The 21,190-nt window shown below is 43.0% G+C and overlaps 1 protein-coding gene across 5 annotated transcripts in view; it reads right to left on the bottom strand.

The window, feature by feature from the left end:
* The window catches only part of tnpo1 (transportin 1), a 172,831-nt gene that overhangs the window by 26,693 nt on the left and 124,948 nt on the right, over window positions 1–21,190 (bottom strand). For all 5 annotated transcript variants that reach the window (XM_070885929.1, XM_070885930.1, XM_070885933.1 and 2 more), the window contains 5 exons: window positions 12,237–12,297; window positions 11,906–12,074; window positions 9,487–9,639; window positions 5,822–6,047; window positions 37–208 (listed from right to left, as the gene is read on the bottom strand). In XM_070885929.1, the coding sequence (XP_070742030.1) occupies window positions 37–208; window positions 5,822–6,047; window positions 9,487–9,639; window positions 11,906–12,074; window positions 12,237–12,297 (781 nt within the window). The remainder of the gene's footprint in view (window positions 1–36; window positions 209–5,821; window positions 6,048–9,486; window positions 9,640–11,905; window positions 12,075–12,236; window positions 12,298–21,190) is intronic.

Raw genomic sequence — 21,190 nt, 5'->3', positions numbered from 1 at the left:
TAAGACAATTGATCATGCTGCAGCATTTTCTCTCACCTGCTTATTTAAATGGTGCCCTACTGAATCAGCAAGGGTTCCAATAGCATCATACAGAATTAGAAGATTCTTATGCTGATATTTATTAAAAGCAAAGACAAGTGTATCGAGTATGTAACCAAGGTATGGTACCAACTCCGTGCAAGCCTCTTCCTCTAGGGTAGCAAAAGCACTGCAAAGCAAATAAAAAAAGGTTGTACTATTAAAAGCCTGTATTTTTGACTTAAATTAACTTCATTTTTTTTGTAGAGACTACAAAGTTAGGATACTTTCAACCACATTGAAGCAATTTTTTCCAATTTGCTTAGGTTGTCAAAATATGGGAATTGCATCACAAATATATCAATAACTTAAATTTATAAAAGCCCACAATTTACAAAAGAGTTCATGTTAATCAGAACTAAGACACATTAAATGAGAAAGTACTTCTCCATAGCTGAAATACTGTAACATTGCCCCTTCAAATAGTCACTCATTTGCCTTGCATGCCTCTTGGATTGTTTTGCCCTCGATTTACTTCAAATCCCAAGCCCATTGCAGATAGGCAACATATCTTACTATGGACATCTTTGTTAGTGCCAACAGCAACAAAAGGGGTAGGACCTGGAGTAAGGGCTTCAGGACATTGTGTTCTTGTAACCATCATGCAAAATCCAGAGCTGAAGCCTATTGCATCCTTAGTGGCCGAGACAGGGTGCTCTATGGGAAATCATTTTCAGCTGAATCTGCTCAGCCATAGTAGCTGGGAATTACAAAGATGGCTGTTATCATTAGGGATAATATCCTAAAATCTATTACCCCACCTTCAGAAAGACATCTGAGTGAAGTGAACCTGTCTAGAGACAAGGGATAGTCCTGGATAACACCACTAAGAACTTTTGATTTTGTGTGAAATCTAAACGAGACTAATTTCAATTGATTATGAAGCCTACCCCATAACTGCAGAGCACCTGCCGCATGGCTATATGAATAAATACCAGACACGGGGCTCTAACAGGTCAATACAGTATAGTCTGTTAATTCAATTTTGTATTTTTGTTTGAAAAAAATTAAATTATCCAAGGGTTAAGATTGGGAATGCACTACCTGAAAGGGTCGTGAAATTAAGATTCCATAGGAACCTTAAAAAGGAAATTGGACATGAACATGAAGAGGACTAATTTGCAGGGTTATGGGGACAAAGCTAGGGTGTGGTACCTCTTTCAAAAAACGGCGCAGACATTGGCCAAATGGTCTCCTTTTGTGCTGTAAGATTCTATGATTCGAATGAAACAACTTTAATGAAACAAACACTATAGCAACAAACACCACCATAAAACATCAAAGTGACTACTGAAATTCACCCGAGAGCTGCACAATGCAAAGTTCAATCATTTTACAAAATACTGGCAGCACATTTGTCCACATTGTATTTAGCGCAGAGAAAAGTTCCCCCAGACATCTGCCTTAGCTACCAGCCGCATTCTCAAAAAATTCACTGGGACAAGTAGGGACAGAGCGTATGCACGCAAGACAAAATTAAAAGCTCTATATCTGAACACATTAAGCATTCGAAACAAGATAGATGAGTTGACGGCACAAACAGAAATAAATGGGTATGATCTGATTGCCATTAGAGACGTGGTTGCAAAGTGACCAAGGCCGGGAACTAAATATTATGGGGTATTTGCAATTTCGTAAGCATAGGCAGAAAGGAAAAGGAGGTGGGGTAGCTCTGTTAATAAAGGATGAGATTAGTGCAGTGGTAAGAAATTATATTGGCTCAGAAGATCAAGATATAGAATCAGTTTGAGTGGAGATAAGAAATAATAAGGGAAATAAGTCACTGGTGGGAGTGGTCTATAGGCCCCCAAACAGTAGTCACTCTGTGGCACAGAGTATAAATCAATAATGTCAGCTTGTAAGAAAGGTACAGCAATAATTATGGGTGATTTTAATCTTCATATTGATTGGACAAATCAAATTGGCAATGGTAACCTTTGAGCATGAGTTCAGAGTGTGTGCGGGATGGTTTCTTAGAACAATACGTTGCGCAACCAACCAGGGAGCAAGCTATTTTAAATCTGGTAATGTGTAACAAGTCTGGATTAATTAATGATCTTGTAGTGAAGGATCCTCTTGGGAAGAGTGATCATAACACGGAAGAATTTCAAATTCAGTTTGAGGGGGAGAAAGCTAGTCTCAAACTAGTGTCCTGAACTTAAATAAAGGTAATTACAAAGGTATGAAGGCAGAATTGGTTAAAGTGGACTGGGAAAATTTATTACAGGATAAGACTGTAGAAACATAGTGGCAAACATTTAAGGAGATATATTGTAACTCTCAGCAAAGATTTATTCCAGTGAGAAATAAAGATGCTAAAAAAAAGGATAAACCATCCCTGGCTAACTAAGGAAGTAAAGGATGGTATCAAGTTGAAAACAAAGGCATACAATGTTGCGAAGGGCAGTGGAAGATCAGAGGATTGGGAAATTTTTAGAAACCAGCAAAGGATGACTAAAAAAATGATAAAGACAAAGGTAGCATATGAGAATAAACTAACAAATATAAAAACAGACAGCAAGAGCTTCTACAGGTATATAAAAAGGAAACGAGTAGCTAAAGTAAATGTTGGTCCCTTAGAGGATGGGACTGGAGAATCAATAATGGGAAACAGCAGAGACTTTGAACAAATATTTTGTATTGGTCTTCACAGTAGAGGACACTTAAAAAAAAATCCCAATAGTGGATAATCAAGGAGCTATTGCGGAGTGGTGGGGGGGGGGGGGGGGTGGAAACTTAAAACAACCACTATCACTAGAGATAAAGTACTAGGCAAACTAATGGGACTAAAGGTGGACAAGTCCCCTGGACCTGATGGCCTACATCCTAGGGTCTTAAAAGAAGTGGCTTCAGAGATAGTGGATGCATTGATTGTAATCTACCAAAATTCCCTGAATTCTGGAGGGGTCCCAGCGGACTGGAAAACCGCAAATGTAACACCTCTATTTAAGAAAGGAGGGAGACAGAAAGCAGAAAGCTATAGACCAGTTAGCCTAACATCTGTCATTGGGAAAATGCTGGAGCCATCATTAAGGTAGTAGTAGCAGGACATTTAGAAAATCATAATGTAGTCAAGCAGAGTCAGCATGGTTTTATGAAAGGGAAATCATGTTTGACAAAATTGCTGGAGTTCTTTGAGGATGTGACGAGCAGGGTGGATAAAGGAGTACCAGCTGATGTTGTATATTTGGATTTCCAGAAAGCATTCGATAAAGGTGCCACACAAAAGGTTACTGCACAAGATACAAGCTCAGAATTGGGGGTAATATATTAGCATGGATAGAGGATTGGGTAGCGAACCGAAAACAGAGTCGGGATAAATGGGTCATTTTCAGGTTGGAAAACTGTAACTTGTGGGATGCCACAGGGATCAGTGATGGGGCCTGTTGGGCAAAAATTTGGCAGGAAAATGTGAGGTTATCCACATTGGTAGGAAAAATAAAAAAGCAAATTATTTAAATGGGAAGCGATTACAAAATGCTATAGTACAGATGGATCTGGGGGTTCTTGTGCATGAAATGCAAAAAATTAGCATGCAGGTACAGCAAGTAATCAGGAAGGCAAATGGAATGCTGGCCTTTATTGCAAAGGGGATGAACTATAAAAGTAGGGAAGTCCCGCTCCAACTGTACAGGGCAATGGTAAGACCACACCTGGAATACTGCGTACAGTTTTGGTCTCCTTATTTAAGGAAGGATATACTTGCATTGGAGGCAGTTCAGAGTAGGTTCACAAGGTTGATTCCTGAGATAAAGGGGTTGTCATATGAAGAAAGGTTGAGCAGATTGGGTCGATACTCCTTGGAGTTTAGGTGATCTTATTGAAATGTATAAGATTCTGAGGGGGCTTGACAGGGTAGATGCAGAGAGGATGTTTCCCCTCATGGGGGAATCGAGCAGTCAGGGACATAGTTTCAGAATAAGGGGTCGCCCATTTAAAACAGAAATGAGGAGGAATTTCTTATTTCAGAGGGTCGTGAATCTTTGGAATTCTCTGCCACAGAGAGTTATGGAGGCCGGGTCATAGTATATTTAAGGTGGAGGTAGACAGATTTTGAATGATAAGGGAGTCAAGGGTTATGGGGAGCGGGTGGGGAAGTGGAATTGAGGCCAGGATCAGATCAGCCGTGATCTTAATGAATGGCAGAGCAGGCCTGAGGGACCAAATGGCCTACTCCTGCTATTTCTTATGTTCTTATGAACTGGAATGCAATGACTGTGGAGGGTGCTGGTACTTCGACCTTCATCTGTTTTCTAGATCCACTCGCTTGACCTTTTCACACTCCTATTAGCAGCAGCATCCACCCACTGCATCAACAATTTCCACCTCAATCAGTAATCTAGACATCAGGACTTTCTCATCAACAGACAATGAATGCAAATCTCATGTCTTACAGCAGTTACAAGAGAATCACTGCTTCAGTGTCAACTATTAGCGCCTGTGTGGGATTCTCAATTGTGCCAAATGCAGCTGCTTCCCCTGCTGATATATTTACAGTACTAACTACAGTTGACAGATTCTGCTTTAATACAATGGCACATTACGTGAGCAACACAATGGTCAACTGTCAAGATAACATAGCCTATTCTCAAAAAGCACCACTCAGCCATACCTTTTTATTGTTTCTGTAGTTTGAGGCACAAAATAAATATGGGGGTGGGGGGGGCGCAGCACGCTGTTGGAATTCCCAATCACTAGTGGCTCTTCTTTCCTCCTCCACCCCCTCCCCATTGTGCTAGCGCAAGCCACAAGGCAATTAAAAAATTATTATTCATTCCAGGATGTGGGCGTCGCTGGCAAGGCCAGCATTTATTGCCCATCTCTAATTGCCCTCAAGAAGGTGGCGGTGAACTGCCTTCTTGAGCCATAGCAGTCCTTGTGGTGAAGGTACGCCCACACTGCTGTTGCAGTTTCTTATTTAAAAAAGCTAGCTTTCTGTCTGGGTACAGTTTATAAAAAGGGCAGGTAAAGATGCCCTCAGGTTTATAATGAGATAACATTTCAAGAATTTTATCAGGCACCCAATGGCAATGCTTTCTATGGGAACATCACTCGCCACCCCATGTACGGAACTGTACTTGATTGCATTGTGGTTTCTGAAATGGTTAATCCATGATGCAGAGACAGGATTCGTTCCAAATTCTTTGGTGAAGAATTATTGCCGTCACTCACCATGGTCAATATAGTATTTAGATGTACCTATCAAAGCACCCTTGAAACAAAAAGCTCCACGAACTGCTTGCTTGACAACAGTTCTACCAGTATCTATATTTATTTCCATCTTTTGCACTGAGTATCATGGGGTATACCTGATCATAATCCTAACAGCCGAAATTAAAATACAAATTAGATGTTGAAATACTAAATCTGTAGCAATGGAGTAAAGTGAACAAATTAAACTGAGTTTAAGACAAATGCACATAAAGACTGTTGCTGGAGTGTCCTTAATTCTTGCATTTTAATAAATAAGTTGATGGTTCCAAAGAACTTTTCAACCAAACATTGCAGTGAAATAGTGCTCCTGGAAAAAACAATTAGTTGAGACAATATGAATACATTAAACTTTTACAATATGAATACATTAAACATTTACAACTGACCAAGTATTCATTTGTTATGTCTCAAAGACATCTGAAGTCTACATACTTATCATTTGCACAACAGTAAGATATCAGAATATAACATTTACAAAGCCATCCAGAAAGTTTGTAATGACATCCCAAAATATTGCCCAGTAACAAACCTGCAGGCAGCCTCTTGCACTCTTTTATTGCTATCCAAGATACGCTTCAGCAGTTCAGTCATTAATGGCTTCAAATAGGTATCTGGGGGCTGACTTACTACCCAATGTGCATAGCGGCTGAGTGTCCAACAGGTTATAGAACGCACAAGAGCTTTCTTGTCAGAGAGGCACTGAATAAGGTGAGGGATAAGCTCTGGCAGGTAAGGGATCATACCCTGCATACAGCCTATAAAACAAAGTTAGAAAATATGTAAAACTTTGGGAAAAAATTCTACGAAGTAATGCTTTTGGTAAATCAACTCTACAGATAAATATATGGTACACAAGTATGAAAACGATTCTGAACATTTCTAGTATTCTTTTTCCAGCTTGCAACCTTCCCGGGCCTCTACACACTATGAACTATGGAGCATCATGTATGTTATTATTTCTCGGATACTCCTGTGGAGCAATAGCTTAACCTTCACTCAGCAAGTCCCCTAGCTCAGAGGACATCAAGAATTGCAGCAAAAAAATCTGCAGCCATATCCACCAACTTCTCGGTTGTAAGTAAAATAATTTGTACCACTTCTAATTTTAAACATTCACTAGTTAAATGCGCATTTCTTACAGCAAGATGTTGCAATTATAATTTGATTAAAACAATTATGTCAAGACAAAGGGGTTATCTTCAACGTTAAAGTGATGCATGTATCAGTTTTAGCGCTTGTAAGCCAAGTTACAGCTAATGAATAACAAACATGATTTAACATTCCCATTGCCTCCACCATTATAACACAAGAACATAAGAATTAGGAACAGGAGCAGGCCATCTAGCCCCTTGAGCCTGATCCGCCATTCAATAAGATCATGGCTGATCTGGCCGTGGACTCAGCTCCACTTACCCGCCCGCTCCCCGTAACCCTTAATTCCCTTATTGGTTAAAAATCTATCTATCTGTGATTTGAATACATTCAATGAGCTAGCCTCAACTGCTTCCTTGGGCAGAGAATTCCACAGATTCACAACCCTCTGGGAGAAGAAATTCCTTCTCAACTCTGTTTTAAATTGGCTCCCCCGTATTTTGAGGCTGTGCCCCCTAGTTCTAGTCTCCCCGACCAGTGGAAACAACCTCTCTGCCTCTATCTTGTCTATCCCTTTCATTATTTTGAATGTTTCTATAAAATCACCCCTCATCCTTCTGAACTCCAACGAGTAAAGACCCAGTCTACTCAATCTATCATCATAAGGTAACCCCCCTCATCTCCGGAATCAGCCGAGTGAATCGTCTCTGTACCTCCTCTCCAAAGCTAGTATATCCTTCCTTAAGTAAGGTGACCAAAACTGCACGCAGTACTTCAGGTGCGGCCTCACCAATACCCTGTACAGTTGCAGCAGGACCTCCCTGCTTTTGTACTCCATCCCTCTCGCAATGAAGGCCAACATTCCATTCGCCTTCCTGATTACCTGCTGCACCTGCAAACTAACTTTTTGGGATTCATGCACAAAGGACCCCCAGGTCCCTCTGCACCGCTGCATGTTGTAATTTCTCCCCATTCAAATAGTATTCCCTTTTACTGCTTTTTTCCCCATCCAAGGTGGATGACCTCACATTTTCCGACATTGTATTCCATCTGCCAAACCTTAGCCCATTCGCTTAACCTATCAAAATCTCTGCAGCCTCTCTGTGTCCTCTACATAACCCGCTTTCCCACTAATCTTTGTGCCATCTGCAAATTTTGTTACACTACACTCTCTCCCCTCTTCCAGGTCATCTATGTATATTGTAAACAGTTGTGGTCCCAGCACCGATCCCTGTGGCACACCACTAACCACCGATTTCCAACCCGAAAAGGACCCATTTATCCCGACTCTCTGCTTTCTGTTAGCCAGCCAATTCTCTATCCATGCTAATACATTTCCACTGATTCCACGTACCTTTATCTTCTGCAGTAACCTTTTGTGTGGCACCTTATCGAATGCCTTTTGGAAATCTAAATACACCACATCCTTCGGTACATCTCTATCCACCATGCTCGTTATATCCTCAAAGAATTCCAGTAAATTAGTTAAACATGATTTCCCCTTCATGAATCCATGTTGCGTCTGCTTGATTGCACTATTCCTATCTAGATGTCCCGCTATTTCTTCCTTAATGATAGCTTCAAGCATTTTCCCCACTACAGATGTTAAACTAACCGGCCTATAGTTACCTGCCTTTTGTCTGCCCCCCTCTTTTTTTTTTTAAAAACAGAGGCGTTACATTAGCTGCTTTCCAATCCGCTGGTACCTCCCCAGAGTCCAGAGAATTTTGGTAGATTATAACGAATGCATCTGCTATAACTTCCGCCATCTCTTTTAATATTTTGGGATGCATTTCATCAGGACCAGGGGACTTGTCTACCTTGAGTCCCATTAGCCTATCTAGCACTACCCCCCCTAGTGATAGCGATTATCTCAAGGTCCTCCCTTCCCACATTCCCGTGACCAGCAATTTTTGGCATGGTTTTTGTGTCTTCCACTGTGAAGACCGAAGCAAAATAATTGTTTAAGGTCTCAGCCATTTTCACATTTCCTATTATTAAAACCCCCTTCTCATCTTCTAAGGGACCACACTACACATCACATCCAAGAAGGCAGATGACCTACATACCAATGCTAAACTGTTGGGGATACAATTCTCCACTTTCAAGATTAAGGTAACTTGCCCACTAATTTCCTCTCCTTCATGGAAAGGTTCCACATTTCAACTTAAAATGCATGTCTCACATTTAGAAGAATCAGTTGAGAATTTACAACACCTTTGTCATAACTTTTTTTTGATTATAATGAGCTTCCACTGAACACACTGGCCCTGAAATCCTGGCCTCGCAAAAGTCGGTTTTCATGCGCCGAAAACCGACTTTTCCGATCTGTCAAGATACCTCTTGACAGATCCTCCGCATCCCTGCAGGAAGGCCATTCGCATGGGCGAGATGGAGCTATTTGCCCATCTCTTGCCCAGTGAATGTCCTTGAAACTCTTGCGCCTAGTAAAAAGCAGGTGCATAGCCTTTTAAAAGTTTTAAAACATAAAAATAAAATTTAAAAACCTATTTTTTGTTAAAAACCTTGTCCACTAAGGTAAGTTTATTTAAAACCCTATTAAAACACTTAATCCAAAAAATATTGTTTTTCTAAAACATTTAATTCACTTTAATTTCAATTAATTTTAAAATTGTGAGGTGTTTTTAAAAATTTATTATGTTGTGGTTGGGTGTTATTCTCATTGATAGTAATGAGAACTTGGAGATACGGAGTTCCCATTATTATCAATGAGAATACTGTACTGTGATTGGTTGTCCAGGCCCACGTGACTCCAGCTTCTACGTCCGAACCTCGAAGACAGGCGCTCCGATGGGAGGGAAAAAAGGCCTCCCACTGCAAACTAAGGCGCTTCCGGGACCATCAGGCACTTTCGTAAAAAAATTTTGGGTCGGAGGCATTCAGCTGAAGACAACCTCCGACCAGAATTTTAGGACCAATGAGTTTCCACTGAACACAAGCTCATGCACTCTAGAAATTAAGTTTCTGCAAAAACAAATTAGGAGATTCAAAGTTGACATCTTATGGACCTGGGAATTTTTAAAAAACTTTTAAATTACAAATATGGCATTTAATTTTTCCAGTACTCAATCTTCGACCTACCTTCGGCAATAGCTCCAAGCACCAGAATTCCAGACTCCTTCACCACCCAATCTGGGTGAAATAGCAGCTCCTTCAGCAGTGGCAGAATGTGTGGCAACAGTTCATCCCGGAAAACATTAGCTAGCACATCCAATGCAGCAGCAGAACACTTTCCTAAAGAATACAATATATTGATGTTACATTTCCCTTGCAATATGTTCTGATAAGTTTAAGACCCTCAAAGCTGATAAAGACTATACACAATTGTGGGCACATTATCTGGGTCTGTAAAATCCTGAACAGCATAGTTAACGTTGATATAAGCAGGCTATTTTAAACAGAAAATTAACAAGACTAAAATCAGAGGAATTTCCTAATTTTCCCCCACCTCTAGGGTGTCAATAATTCAAATAGACTGTCAGGAAAAAGTAAGGAATGCTATTATCAATCCCTTCCAGAACAAAAATGTTCTTATTTTATTTGATCTCAGGATGTGGGTATTGCTGTCATGGTGCTATTTTGGTACGCTGAAAAGATGGTGGGCCTCTGACAAGAGACAGAGCCCCACACACACACAGACAGAGAAAGCGAGAGAGAAAAAGACAGATTCCATTCATTCGCAGGGCGGCTTGGAGCAATATGCAAGACATTACTGGAAATTGATACCTTCTGATATAACTGTGATGTGGCGACATGATGAGAATCACACAGTAGGAGCAAGAGAAGTGTATAAAAAGTGGCAAATTGTAATGAGGATTTGGGAGGGTTTGATCTGATGTGGCTGCAAGTACTATCTATATCTTAAATGTATGCCCAAATACTATTTCATGTACCATAAGCTTAATTGATGAATGCTTCAAGAAGGTTAGTGATTTTGGGGAATAGATAGAACATCTAAATCAAAGAAAAAATATCCTCTAACAATCAAATATTCCATGGAACGTAGTAGTTCATTATTTTTGGGCACAAGGAAATAGTTGTAAACAGCAATTAACAAGTGTTGTATAATGGAGATGAGAATGTCTCTTCTGGAGATTTACTCAATTACTTTTAAAGGCCTAGATGAAAATTATGTATGCATTTTCCTCAGATTAAATTAAATACAGTGCAGTTCATACTACATTGGATTGTGCACTGCCTGCAGGAATATCAGGTTTAATAGTGAAAATAGCATTTTTTGTTCCATGCCTTATTAATTTAATGATGCAACACTGTGCTAATAGTACAAACATTGCAAGTAACTCGAAATATTTTAGACATTCTTTGACAAGATTTTTTCAGCAGGGCTTTGAAACTGCAAACTGGCTCTGCAAACCCATTCTCACAAGCACATTTTCATTAGGCACAATCCACAAACTATTATTTTCATGCGACATAGCCTTTTTGTAACTTTTGTAATAATGTGTGTGTTTTGATTCAGACAATATGATCACATCAAACTTAATAGTTCTTGGAGCATCCACTTTTCCCATTATTTCCAAAACTTTGTATAGGTGTTTTCTACCATAGTGATGCACTGCAATAAAAGTGTCAGCTTGGCAGAGTGGGTACTGCCTCTCGCCACTCCAGGGACTTGAGCAGATAAATCTAGGTTGATACTCCAGTGCAGTGCTGAGGGAGCGCTGCACTGTCAGTGGTGGCGTCTTTCAGATGAGACATTAAACCGAGGCCCTGTCTGTTCTCTCAAGTGGATGTAAAAGATCCCATGGCACTATTTCGAAGAGCAGGGGAGTTATCCCGGTCTGGTGTCCTGGCCAATATTTTTCTCTCAATCAATAAAACAAAAAACAGATTATCTGGTCATTATCACATTGCTGTTTGTGGGAGTTTGCTGCGTGCAAATTGGCTGCCATGTTTCCCACATTACAACAGTGACTACACTCCACAAGCTGTAAAGCGCTTTGAGACGTCCGATGGTTGTGAAAGGCGTTATATAAATGTCAGTCAGTCTTTTATTGATTTTACTCCTCAGTAAATGTGTGAGACAAAAAAGACACAATTGCAAACCCAAATACTAGTCCATGGCAAATGTTGCTCCACAGTTAAGTACAAGTAATGTGTTTTTGAGTCAAATAGATTGCATCAATTCCATCCATTTTAAAACTATACTATATCTACAGAATAAACCAGATGCACTATGCTGATGGAGGATAAGGGGGTTCTCAGTGTTACAGCATTATGATCAGTTTACCTGCAATGTTAATTATCTGCTCAGACTGATCATAATACTGCACCATCCCACCATCCACTCCTTGACAACCATTTGCAAAAACAAATGAGTATACATCATTCCTTATATTACATCCCTACACTAACATTTGTCTTGGACATAATCCTAAAAGCATTTTATTTAAACCAGAGTAGAATTTAATATTGATCAAAAAAGTATGCTGAATGGAAAAAAATCTAATTAGTAAGCAGCATTCTCATTTAAACATACTTAAATTCCAATCAGAAATAGTATCATCGTCATCAAGATCATCCTCCTCCTCCTCCTCTTCACCAATTCCATCCTCTTCATGCTGCTGAGCAACGGTTCGAGATCGGTGAAAACGAGGTTTAATATCCTGCTCATTGTCAGGAACAGCTTCATCTTCCTCAACGTCACCCTGAAAAAGAAAGTTTAGTTGTTAATTATTATTTATTTTTTAACCTCAAGATCACTCCACTCATTACATAGCATGACTGCTAGTAAATTAACTACAATCTACTTCAAAATTTACAGTTTATACTTGGAGAAATAAAACTCAGACATAAACAATTTAACTCACCTTAAGAAGAATAATATCAATTTCTGAATATTTCATTCCATTCACAAGGACAGGTATTAACCTGAAATCAACAAATTTGCTCAAGTCAAATATTGTTTGATTATATGCAAAGTTCAGCATGATTAAGTATTTTCTACAAATATTCATTAAATCAGTTACTAAATTGCTCTCAAATTTTTAAAATCTGTGTAGCAGTACTGGATAAGTTAGTTATCTAAGACGACCAAACCCTCTTTGCTGCTGATCAGTGACCATGCAGAGCCAGTTCCCAATACAGGTGGCATTACAGGAGTTTGCTAGCATGAATATTGTACTTTTTGACCTTAAGAACGTAATAGAAGGAATAGGCCATAAGGCATCTCGAGCCTGCTGCGCCATTCAATAAGAGCATGGCTGTTCTTTGACATCAACTCCACTCTTCCAACCAATCCCCATCTCTCTTGATTCCCTTGAGTCCAAAAAACTATCTCAGACTTGAATATACTCAACGGCCAAGTATCCACAGCCCTCTTGGGGTAGAGAATTTCAAAGAGTCATAATCCTCTGAATGAAGAAATTTCTCATCTCAGTCCTAAATAGCCAACCCCTTATCCTGAGACTATGACCCCTGGTTCGAGACTCCACAGCCAGTGGAAACAGCCTCTCAGCATCTACTCTGTCAAGTCCCCTCAGAATCTGATGTTGCAATGATATCACCTCTCATTCTTCTAAACTCCAGAGACTTTAGGCCCATTCTACTCAATCTCTCCTCATAGGACAATTGTCACATCCTAGGATCAATCTACTAAACCTCCATTGCATGCCTCTAAGGCACGTATATCCGTCCTTAGGTATGGATACAAATGCTTAACACAATCATCATAGGTGGTCCCTCGAACGAGGATGACTTGCTTCCACGAGAGTTTACAGATGTTTCAATGAAGGACCCGATGTTCCTGCCCTAAACTCCAGTTGAGGGGATGGAAGATGCCCATGCGTGAATTTTTTTTAATGTGTGGTGACCGCTGCACATCAGCTACCACACAAGCTTGACAAGAGCTAGGCCTTTATCCAGTGGCAAGGATTAACCAGGACAACTGGAGACCTGCTGCACAGACCTAGGCTCTTCTGGGCACCGTGCCCTCATTCGCTGCACCTCCGCCACGATGTTCCAGGGCTCGGCGCTCCAACTCTATTTATAACCCCGACCTGCGGTGGTGTTCTCACACAGGTCGGAGCAGCCCACGATGTTCCAGGGCCCAGCGCTCCAGCTCTATTTTTGGCCCCGACCTGCGCTGGTGATCTCACACAGGTCTGGGCGGTCCACGAGGTGTGGTCTCATAAAAGCCTTGTACAATAGCAGCAAGACTTTCTTACTCTTGTACTCCAACTCTCTTGCAATAAAGGCCAACATACTATCTGCCTTCCTAATTGCTTACTGTACCTGCATGCTAACTTTGTGTTTCCTGTATGAGGACACCCAAACACCTATAAACACCAACATTTAATAGCTTCTCACCATTTAAAAAAATAAATTTTTTCCACCCTTCCTACCAAAGTGAATGTCACATTTCTCCACATTCTACTCCATCTGCCACCTTCTTGCCCACTCACTTAACCTGTCTATATCCCTTTGCAGACTCTGTCCCCCAGCCATGATCATATTAAATGGTGGTGCAGGCTCGAAGGGCTGAATGACCTACTCCTGCACCTATTTTTTTATGTTTTTATGTTTCTCACAGCTTACTTTCCCACCTAGATTTGTATGGTTAGCAAACTTGGATACATTACATCCCTTAATTCAAGTCATTAATATAGATTGCTAATAGCTGAGGCTGCAGCACTGATCCTTGCAGCACCCCACTAGAAACGTCCTGCCAACCTGAAAATGACCCGTTTATTCTTATTCTGTTTTCTGTCCTTTAATGAATCCTCTCTCCATGCTACCATATTATTCCCAACTCCATGAGCTCTTTATCTTGTGCAACAACCTTAAGTGGCACCTTACTGAACGTCTTTTGAAAATCAAAATATACTACATCCATTGGTTCCATTCTATCTACCCTGCTAGTTACATCTTCAAAAAACTCTAATAGATTTGTCAAGCGTGATTTCCCTTTCATAAAAATATGTTGACTGTCTAATTTTCTAATAATGGATTCCAGGCCAACTCAGAGGTTAAGGGTATCATTAGATTAAAAGAGGCTTATAATGTTGCCAAGAACCCCATTTTCTCTCTCCCTCTTTTCTTGAATAGTGGGGTTAACATTGCTACCTTCCAATCCATTGGGACCATTCTAAAATCTAGGGAATTTTGGAAGATCACAACCAATGCATCCACTATCTCTGTAGCCACTTCTTTTCGAACCCTAGGATGTAGGCCGTCAGATCCAGGGGATTTGTCAACTTTTAGTCCCATTCATACCAATATTAATTACTTTTAAGTTCCTCACTCTCATTAGATCCTTAGCTCCCCACTATTTCCAGAATACAATGTGTGTCTTCTACTGTGAAGATAGACACAAAATATTTAACATCTCTGCCATTTCCTTATTCCCTATGAAATTTCTTCTGTCTCAGCCTCTAAGGGACCCACATTTACTTTTTGCTACTCTCCTCCTATTTGCTTACTTGTAGAAGCTCTTACAATCTGTTTTTATATTTCTTGTTAGTTTAGTCTCATATTCCATTTTCTCCCTCGATCAATTTTTTGGTCATCCTTTGCTGGTTTCTAAAACACTTTCAATCCTCAGGCTTACTACTCTTCTTGGCAACATTATAAGCCTCTTCTTTTAATCTAATGCTGTGCTTAACCTCTTTAGTTAGCCACAGATAGATCACTTTTTCTGTGGCATTTTTATTTCTCAATGGAATGTATATTTGTTCAGAATTATGAAAGATTTCTTTAATGTTTGCCACTGCTTATATACCGTCAAGATGGCCGCCGGGTGGCAGCTCCCCTGCCAAATCAAACTTACCCCCGCCACCCTCAAAACTCCCCCCTCCCACTGTCTAAACTCCCCCTAGTCCCTAACAGACCCCAATAGGGGGTGCATAAATCCCTGCCTTTAGCCCTAACCCTGTGAATCCCAAAATCCGGGCCTACCTCAGGCTTCGCTCCAAACCACCCATCGGCGACGACTTGGACGTACGAGCCTCCTGCAGCATCAACCTGGACCTCTCTCTCTTCCCTCTTCACCCTTCACCCCCCCCGCCCGACCTCCTCCTCCTCCATCGACCCAGCTGCTCCACCTGATCCCCGATGGCACCCGGCAAGCGAGGTGAGCATCCGACCAGGCGTTTGGGCCCCCAGCGGCGTTCAAGCCTCTCCAACGGCGACCGGATCCACTCCAGCGGCGACAGCTGTGACTCTCCGCCACAACGGCGTTTGGGCCTCCTCCTCTTCCATGACAGCTGCTGGCCTTTCCCTCTCCTTCAGAAAACGACTGGGCCTCTACTTCCCCACTGGTGACCTGGCCTCTTATGGCTGGTAAGCATCATGGCTGTGACCTTCCAGTGTGAACTCTGGTGGGCCACTGACCCTCCCAATGCCAGCCCCCAACCAAATCTCGGACCACCTACCATCAAGGGAGCTACTCAGCGCCGAACATACGGCCAACATCTCACCGTAGGCAACTAGGCTCATACAGCAGTGCCTGGTCTCCAGCTATCTTGGACCCCCTTGCCACTGGACCAAGACCTTGCTCAGCTAAGCCCGTGTGGTAGCCGGTGTGCAACGGCCACCCCACGTTAAAAGAACTCACGCATAGGCATCTTCCACCCCATTAACATAAAGTTCGGGACCTGGATCGTCAGGACCCTCATGGACAACGCCAACGACAGGCCGGAACGTCACACCACCATAGTTACCCGGGAACTTAGATGCTTTGATAACGACATCGCCGCCCTACGCAAGACCCAGTGGGCAGGGGAAGGCCAGCTCATGGAACAAAGTGGAGGTTACACCTTCTTTTGGAAAGGGAAACCAGAGTACGAACGCCGCCTTCACGGAATTGGCTTCGCCATCATAAACGAGGTGGTCGACCACCTCAAAGACTCCCTCTGCGGAGTTAACGAATGCCTCATAACTCTTCGACTCACCCTGTCCCGGAATCAATGGGCCACAGTTATCAGTGAGTACATCCCAACACTCGATGAGACCAAAGAGAGTTTTTACTCCAACCTCGAAAAATCCCTTTCCTGCGTCCTTGCAGGCGACAAACTGATCCTCCTCGGTGACTTCACGCCAGGGTTGGCAAGGACACAGACCTCTGGGAGGGTGTGATTGGCAGAGAGGGGGTAGGGAAAGCCAACTCCTGTGGTACCCTACTCCTAACAAAATGTCTATCTTGTTCCAAATACAAGGCATCATGGCAACACCCTCGCTCCAAACACTGGCACTTGTTCGACTATGTCATCATCCGAGCCACCGATTGCAAGGATGTGCGCATCACCCACGCCGACGACTGCTGGACGGACCACCGCCTAATCCGATCCATTGACATAAACATAGCTTGAAAGCGGAGGGGGCAGCAGAAGCAGTGCTGCAAAAAAGTCAACGCCAGGGCACGTAAGGACCCAGCTAAGAGAGCCCTATACAGTCAGCACCTCACAACTAATCTGGCATGCCTTGATGACCCCAAGATGCAGAATGCCCACAGCGCCTGGTCTGCCCTCCAGGCCTCCATAACCAGTGCCTGCAAAGAGATGCTCGGTCACTCAACCAGAAACACAAGGACTGGTTTAATGAGAATGATCAGGAGATTCAAGAGCTAATAGATAGCAAGCACAGGGCATTTCTGAGCCTTAAACAACAACCCAACTCGGGAGCAGCAAAGCAGCATTACAGACGGCTCAAGGCTGAAGTCCAACAAAAAACCAGGGACCTAAAGAACAGGTGGTGGATGGAGAAAGCACAGGAGATACAGCAGCTGGCAGATAGCCATGATGTGCGAGAATTCTTCATCGCAGTCAAGGCCACCTACGGTCCAAACACCCAGGCCCCACCCCACTGCTGGCCAAGAATGCGGAAACACTCATCAAAGATACCAAGGCAGTCAGGGCCCACTGGAAGGAGCACTTGGAAGATCTCAACTGAGACACTGCCTTTGATTCGAGTGTTCTCGACTTCATCCCATAGCATGCGACCCGCCACCAATTCAGTAAGACCCAACACTGCACGAGGTAGAAAAAGCCATAAGACAGCTTAAAAACAAGGCTACAGGAGCGGATGAAATCCCTGCTGAGGCACTGAAGTATGGTGGAGCGGCATTGTTGGCGCTAATACATGACCTCATCTCTCTCACCTGGAGAGAGGAGAGCACGCTGGGAGATCTCAGAGATGCAGTGATCGTAATCATCGTTAAAAAAGGGGACAAGTCCGACTGCGGCAACTACAGAAGAATCTCCCTGCGATCAGCCATTGGGAAAGTCATCACTCGAGTCCTCCTCAACCATCTTCTCCCTGTGGCAGAGCAGCTCCTCCCGGAGTCGCAGTGCGGATTTCGTCCCCTATGGGGCACAACGGACATGATTTTTGCAGCGCGACAGCTACAGGAAAAATGCAGGGAACAGCGCCAGTCCTTATACATGGCCTCCTTCGACCTTACAAAGGCCTTTGACACCGTCAACCGCGGGAGTCTATGGAGCGTCCTCCTCCTTTTCGGATGCCCCCAAAAGTGCGTAACCATCCTCCGTCTGCTCCACGACGACATGCAGGCAGTGATCCTTACCAACGGATCCATCACAGACCCAATCCACATCCGGACCGGTATCAAGCAGGGCTGCGTCATCGCCCCAACCCTCTTCTCAATCTTCCTAACATCTGTGGTTGGGAAAATGTTCGAGTCCATTATTAAAGAAGCAGTAACAGGATATTTGGAAAAGCAAAATTTGGTCAGGCAAAGTCAGCATGGACTTATGAAGGGGAAATCATGTTTCACAAATTTTCTGGAATTCTTTGAGGATGTAACGAACAGGATGGATAAAGGGGAAACAGTGGATGTGGTGTATTTGGACTTCCAGAAGGCATTTGACAAGGTGCCACACAAAAGGTTACTGCACAAGATAAAAGTTCAAGGGGTTGGGAGTAATATATAGATCGAAGATTGGCTGACAAACAGAAAACAGAGAGTTGGGATAAATGGTTCATTCTCTGGTTGACAACCATTAATGAGTGGGGTGCCGCAGGGATCAGTGCTGGGAGCCCAACTATTTACAATCTATTTAATGACTTGGAAGAGGGGACTGAGTGCAATGTAACCAAGTTTGCTGACGATACAAAGATGGGAGAAAGGGCAATGTGAGAGGAGGACATAAAGAGGCTGCAAAAGGACAGTTAGGCTAAGTGAGTGGGCAAAAATTTGGCAGATGGAGTATAATGTTGAAAAGTGCGAGGTCATGCACTTTGGCAGAAAACAAGTCAAAGAGCAAGTTATTATTTAAATGGAGAAAGATTGCAAAGTGCTGCAGTACAACAGGACCTGGGGGTACTTGTGCATGAAACACAAAAGGATAGTATGCAGATACAGCAAGTGATCAGGAAGGCCAATGGAATCTTGGCCTTTATTGCAAAGGGGATGGAGTATAAAAGCAGGGAAGTCTTGTTACAGTTTGTAAAGGGTATTGGTGAGGCCACACCTGGAATAATGTGTGCAGTTTTGGTTTCCATATTTACGAAATGATATACTTGCTGTGGAGGCAGTTCAGAGAAGGTGCACTAGGTTGATCCCGGGGATGAATAGATTGACTTACGAAGAAAGACTGAGTAGGTTGGGCCTCTACTCATTGGAGTTCAGAAGAATGAGAGGTAATCTTATTGAAACGTATAAGATTATGAGGGAGCTTGACAAGGTGGATGAAGAGGATGTTTCCACTGATGGGAGAGACTAGAACTAGAGGGCATGATCTTAGAATAAGGGGCCGCCCATTTATAATGGAGAAATTTCTTCTGAGGATTGTGAATCTGTGAGCTGCCTCAAAGAGCTGTGGAAGCTGGGACATTAAATAAATTTAAGACAGAAATAGACAGTTTCTTAAACGATAAAGAGATTAGCGGCTATGGGGAGCAGGCAGAGAAGAGGAGCTGAGTCCATGATCAGATCAGCCATGATCTTATTGAATGGCGGAGCAGGTTCGAGGAGCCTTATGGCCTACTCCTGCTCTTATTTCTTATGTTCTTCGCTGCCATGCTCCACCTCACAGTCGACAAGCTCCCCGCTGGAGTGCAACTAAACTACAGAACCAATGGGAACCTGTTCGACCATCGCCGTCTCCAGGCCCAACCTCGGTCGTTGAGCTCCAGTTCGCGGATGACGCCTGCGTCTACGCGCACACAGAGGCTGAACACCAGGACATAGTCGACGTATTTACCGAGGCGTACGAAAGCATGGGCCTTAGGCTAAACATCAGTAAGACAAAGGTCCTTCACCAGCCTTCCTTGCCGCACAGTCATCAAAATCCACAGCACGGCCCTTGACAGCGTGGACCACTTCCCTTATCTCGGGAGCCTCCTATCAACAAGAGCAGGCATTGACGACAAGATCCAACACCGCCTCCAGTGCGCCAGTGCAGCCTTCGGCCACCTGAGGAAAAGAGTGTGTTTGAAGACCAGGCCCTCAAAACTGCCACCAAGGTCATGGTCTACAGGGCTGTAGTAATACCCGCCCCTCCTGTATGGCTCAAAAACATGGACCACAAGCAGCAGACACCTCAAATCGCTGGAGAAATACCACCAACGATGTCTCTGCAAGATCCTACAAATCCCCTGGGAGGACAGACACACCAACGTTAGCGTCCTCGACCAGGCCAACACCCCCAGCATCGAAGCACTGACCACACTTGATCAGCTCCACTGGACAAGCCACATAGTTCGCATGTTAGACACGAGACTCTCAAAGCAAGCGCTCTACACGGAACTCCTTCATGGCAAACGAGCCAAAGGTGGGCAGAGGAAATGTTACAAGGACACCCTCAAAGCCTCCCTGATAAAGTGCAACATTCCCAGTGACACCTGGAAGTCCCTGGCCAAAGATTGCCCCAAGGGGAGGAAGTGCATCCGGGAGGACGCTGAGCACCTCGAGTCTCATCGTCGACAGCATGCAGAAATCAAGCGCAGGCAGCGGAAAGAGCGTGCGGAAAACCAGTCCTACCCACCCCTTCCCTCAACGACCATCTGTCCCACCTGTGACAGAGACTGTGGTTCTCGTATTGGACTGTACAGCCACTTATGAACTAATGTTAAAAGTGGAAGCAAGCCGTCCTCAATTCCAAGGGACTGCCTATGATGATGATAACTTTCATATCTTTTATTCTAATTTCCCAATATACCTTTGCCAACTTGTCCCTCATACCTACATAATTGGCTTTGTTTAATACTCTCGCGTCGGACTTAAGTATGTCACGCTCGATCTCTAAAAATTCTATCATATTATGATCGCTCTTCCCCAGAGTATCTCTTATAATGAGATTACTAATTAACACTCTCATTACTCAAGACAAGATCTAAAATAGCCAATTTCCTGTTTGTTCCACAAAGTTGGGTGCGTGAAATAACGGCCAAACTTAAGACTATGAATTCCCTCAGCACAGTAAACCCGCCATTGACAACTTCAAGAAACCCACTCCAATTTCATTAGATTTGCTGATAAGTTGCATAAGAACATAAGAAATAGGAGGAGTAGGCCATACAGCCCCTCGAGCCTGCTCCGCCATTTAATACGATCATGGCTGATCTGATCATGGACTCAGCTCCACTTCCTTGCCCGCTCTCCATAACCCCTTATTCCCTTATAGTTTAAGAAACTGTCTCTCTTAAATTTATTCAATGTCCCAGCTTCCACAGCTCTGAGGCAGCAAATTCCACAGATCCACAACCTCTGAAGAAATTCCTCCTCACCTCAGTTTTAAATGGGCAGCCCTTTATTCTAAGATCATGCCCTCTAGTTCTAGTCTCCCCTAGCAGTGGAAACATCCTC

The sequence above is a fragment of the Pristiophorus japonicus genome, chromosome 1, assembly GCF_044704955.1.
Source record: "Pristiophorus japonicus isolate sPriJap1 chromosome 1, sPriJap1.hap1, whole genome shotgun sequence".
NCBI lineage: Eukaryota > Metazoa > Chordata > Chondrichthyes > Pristiophoridae > Pristiophorus > Pristiophorus japonicus.
This window is presented reverse-complemented; position numbering and strand designations above follow the sequence as displayed.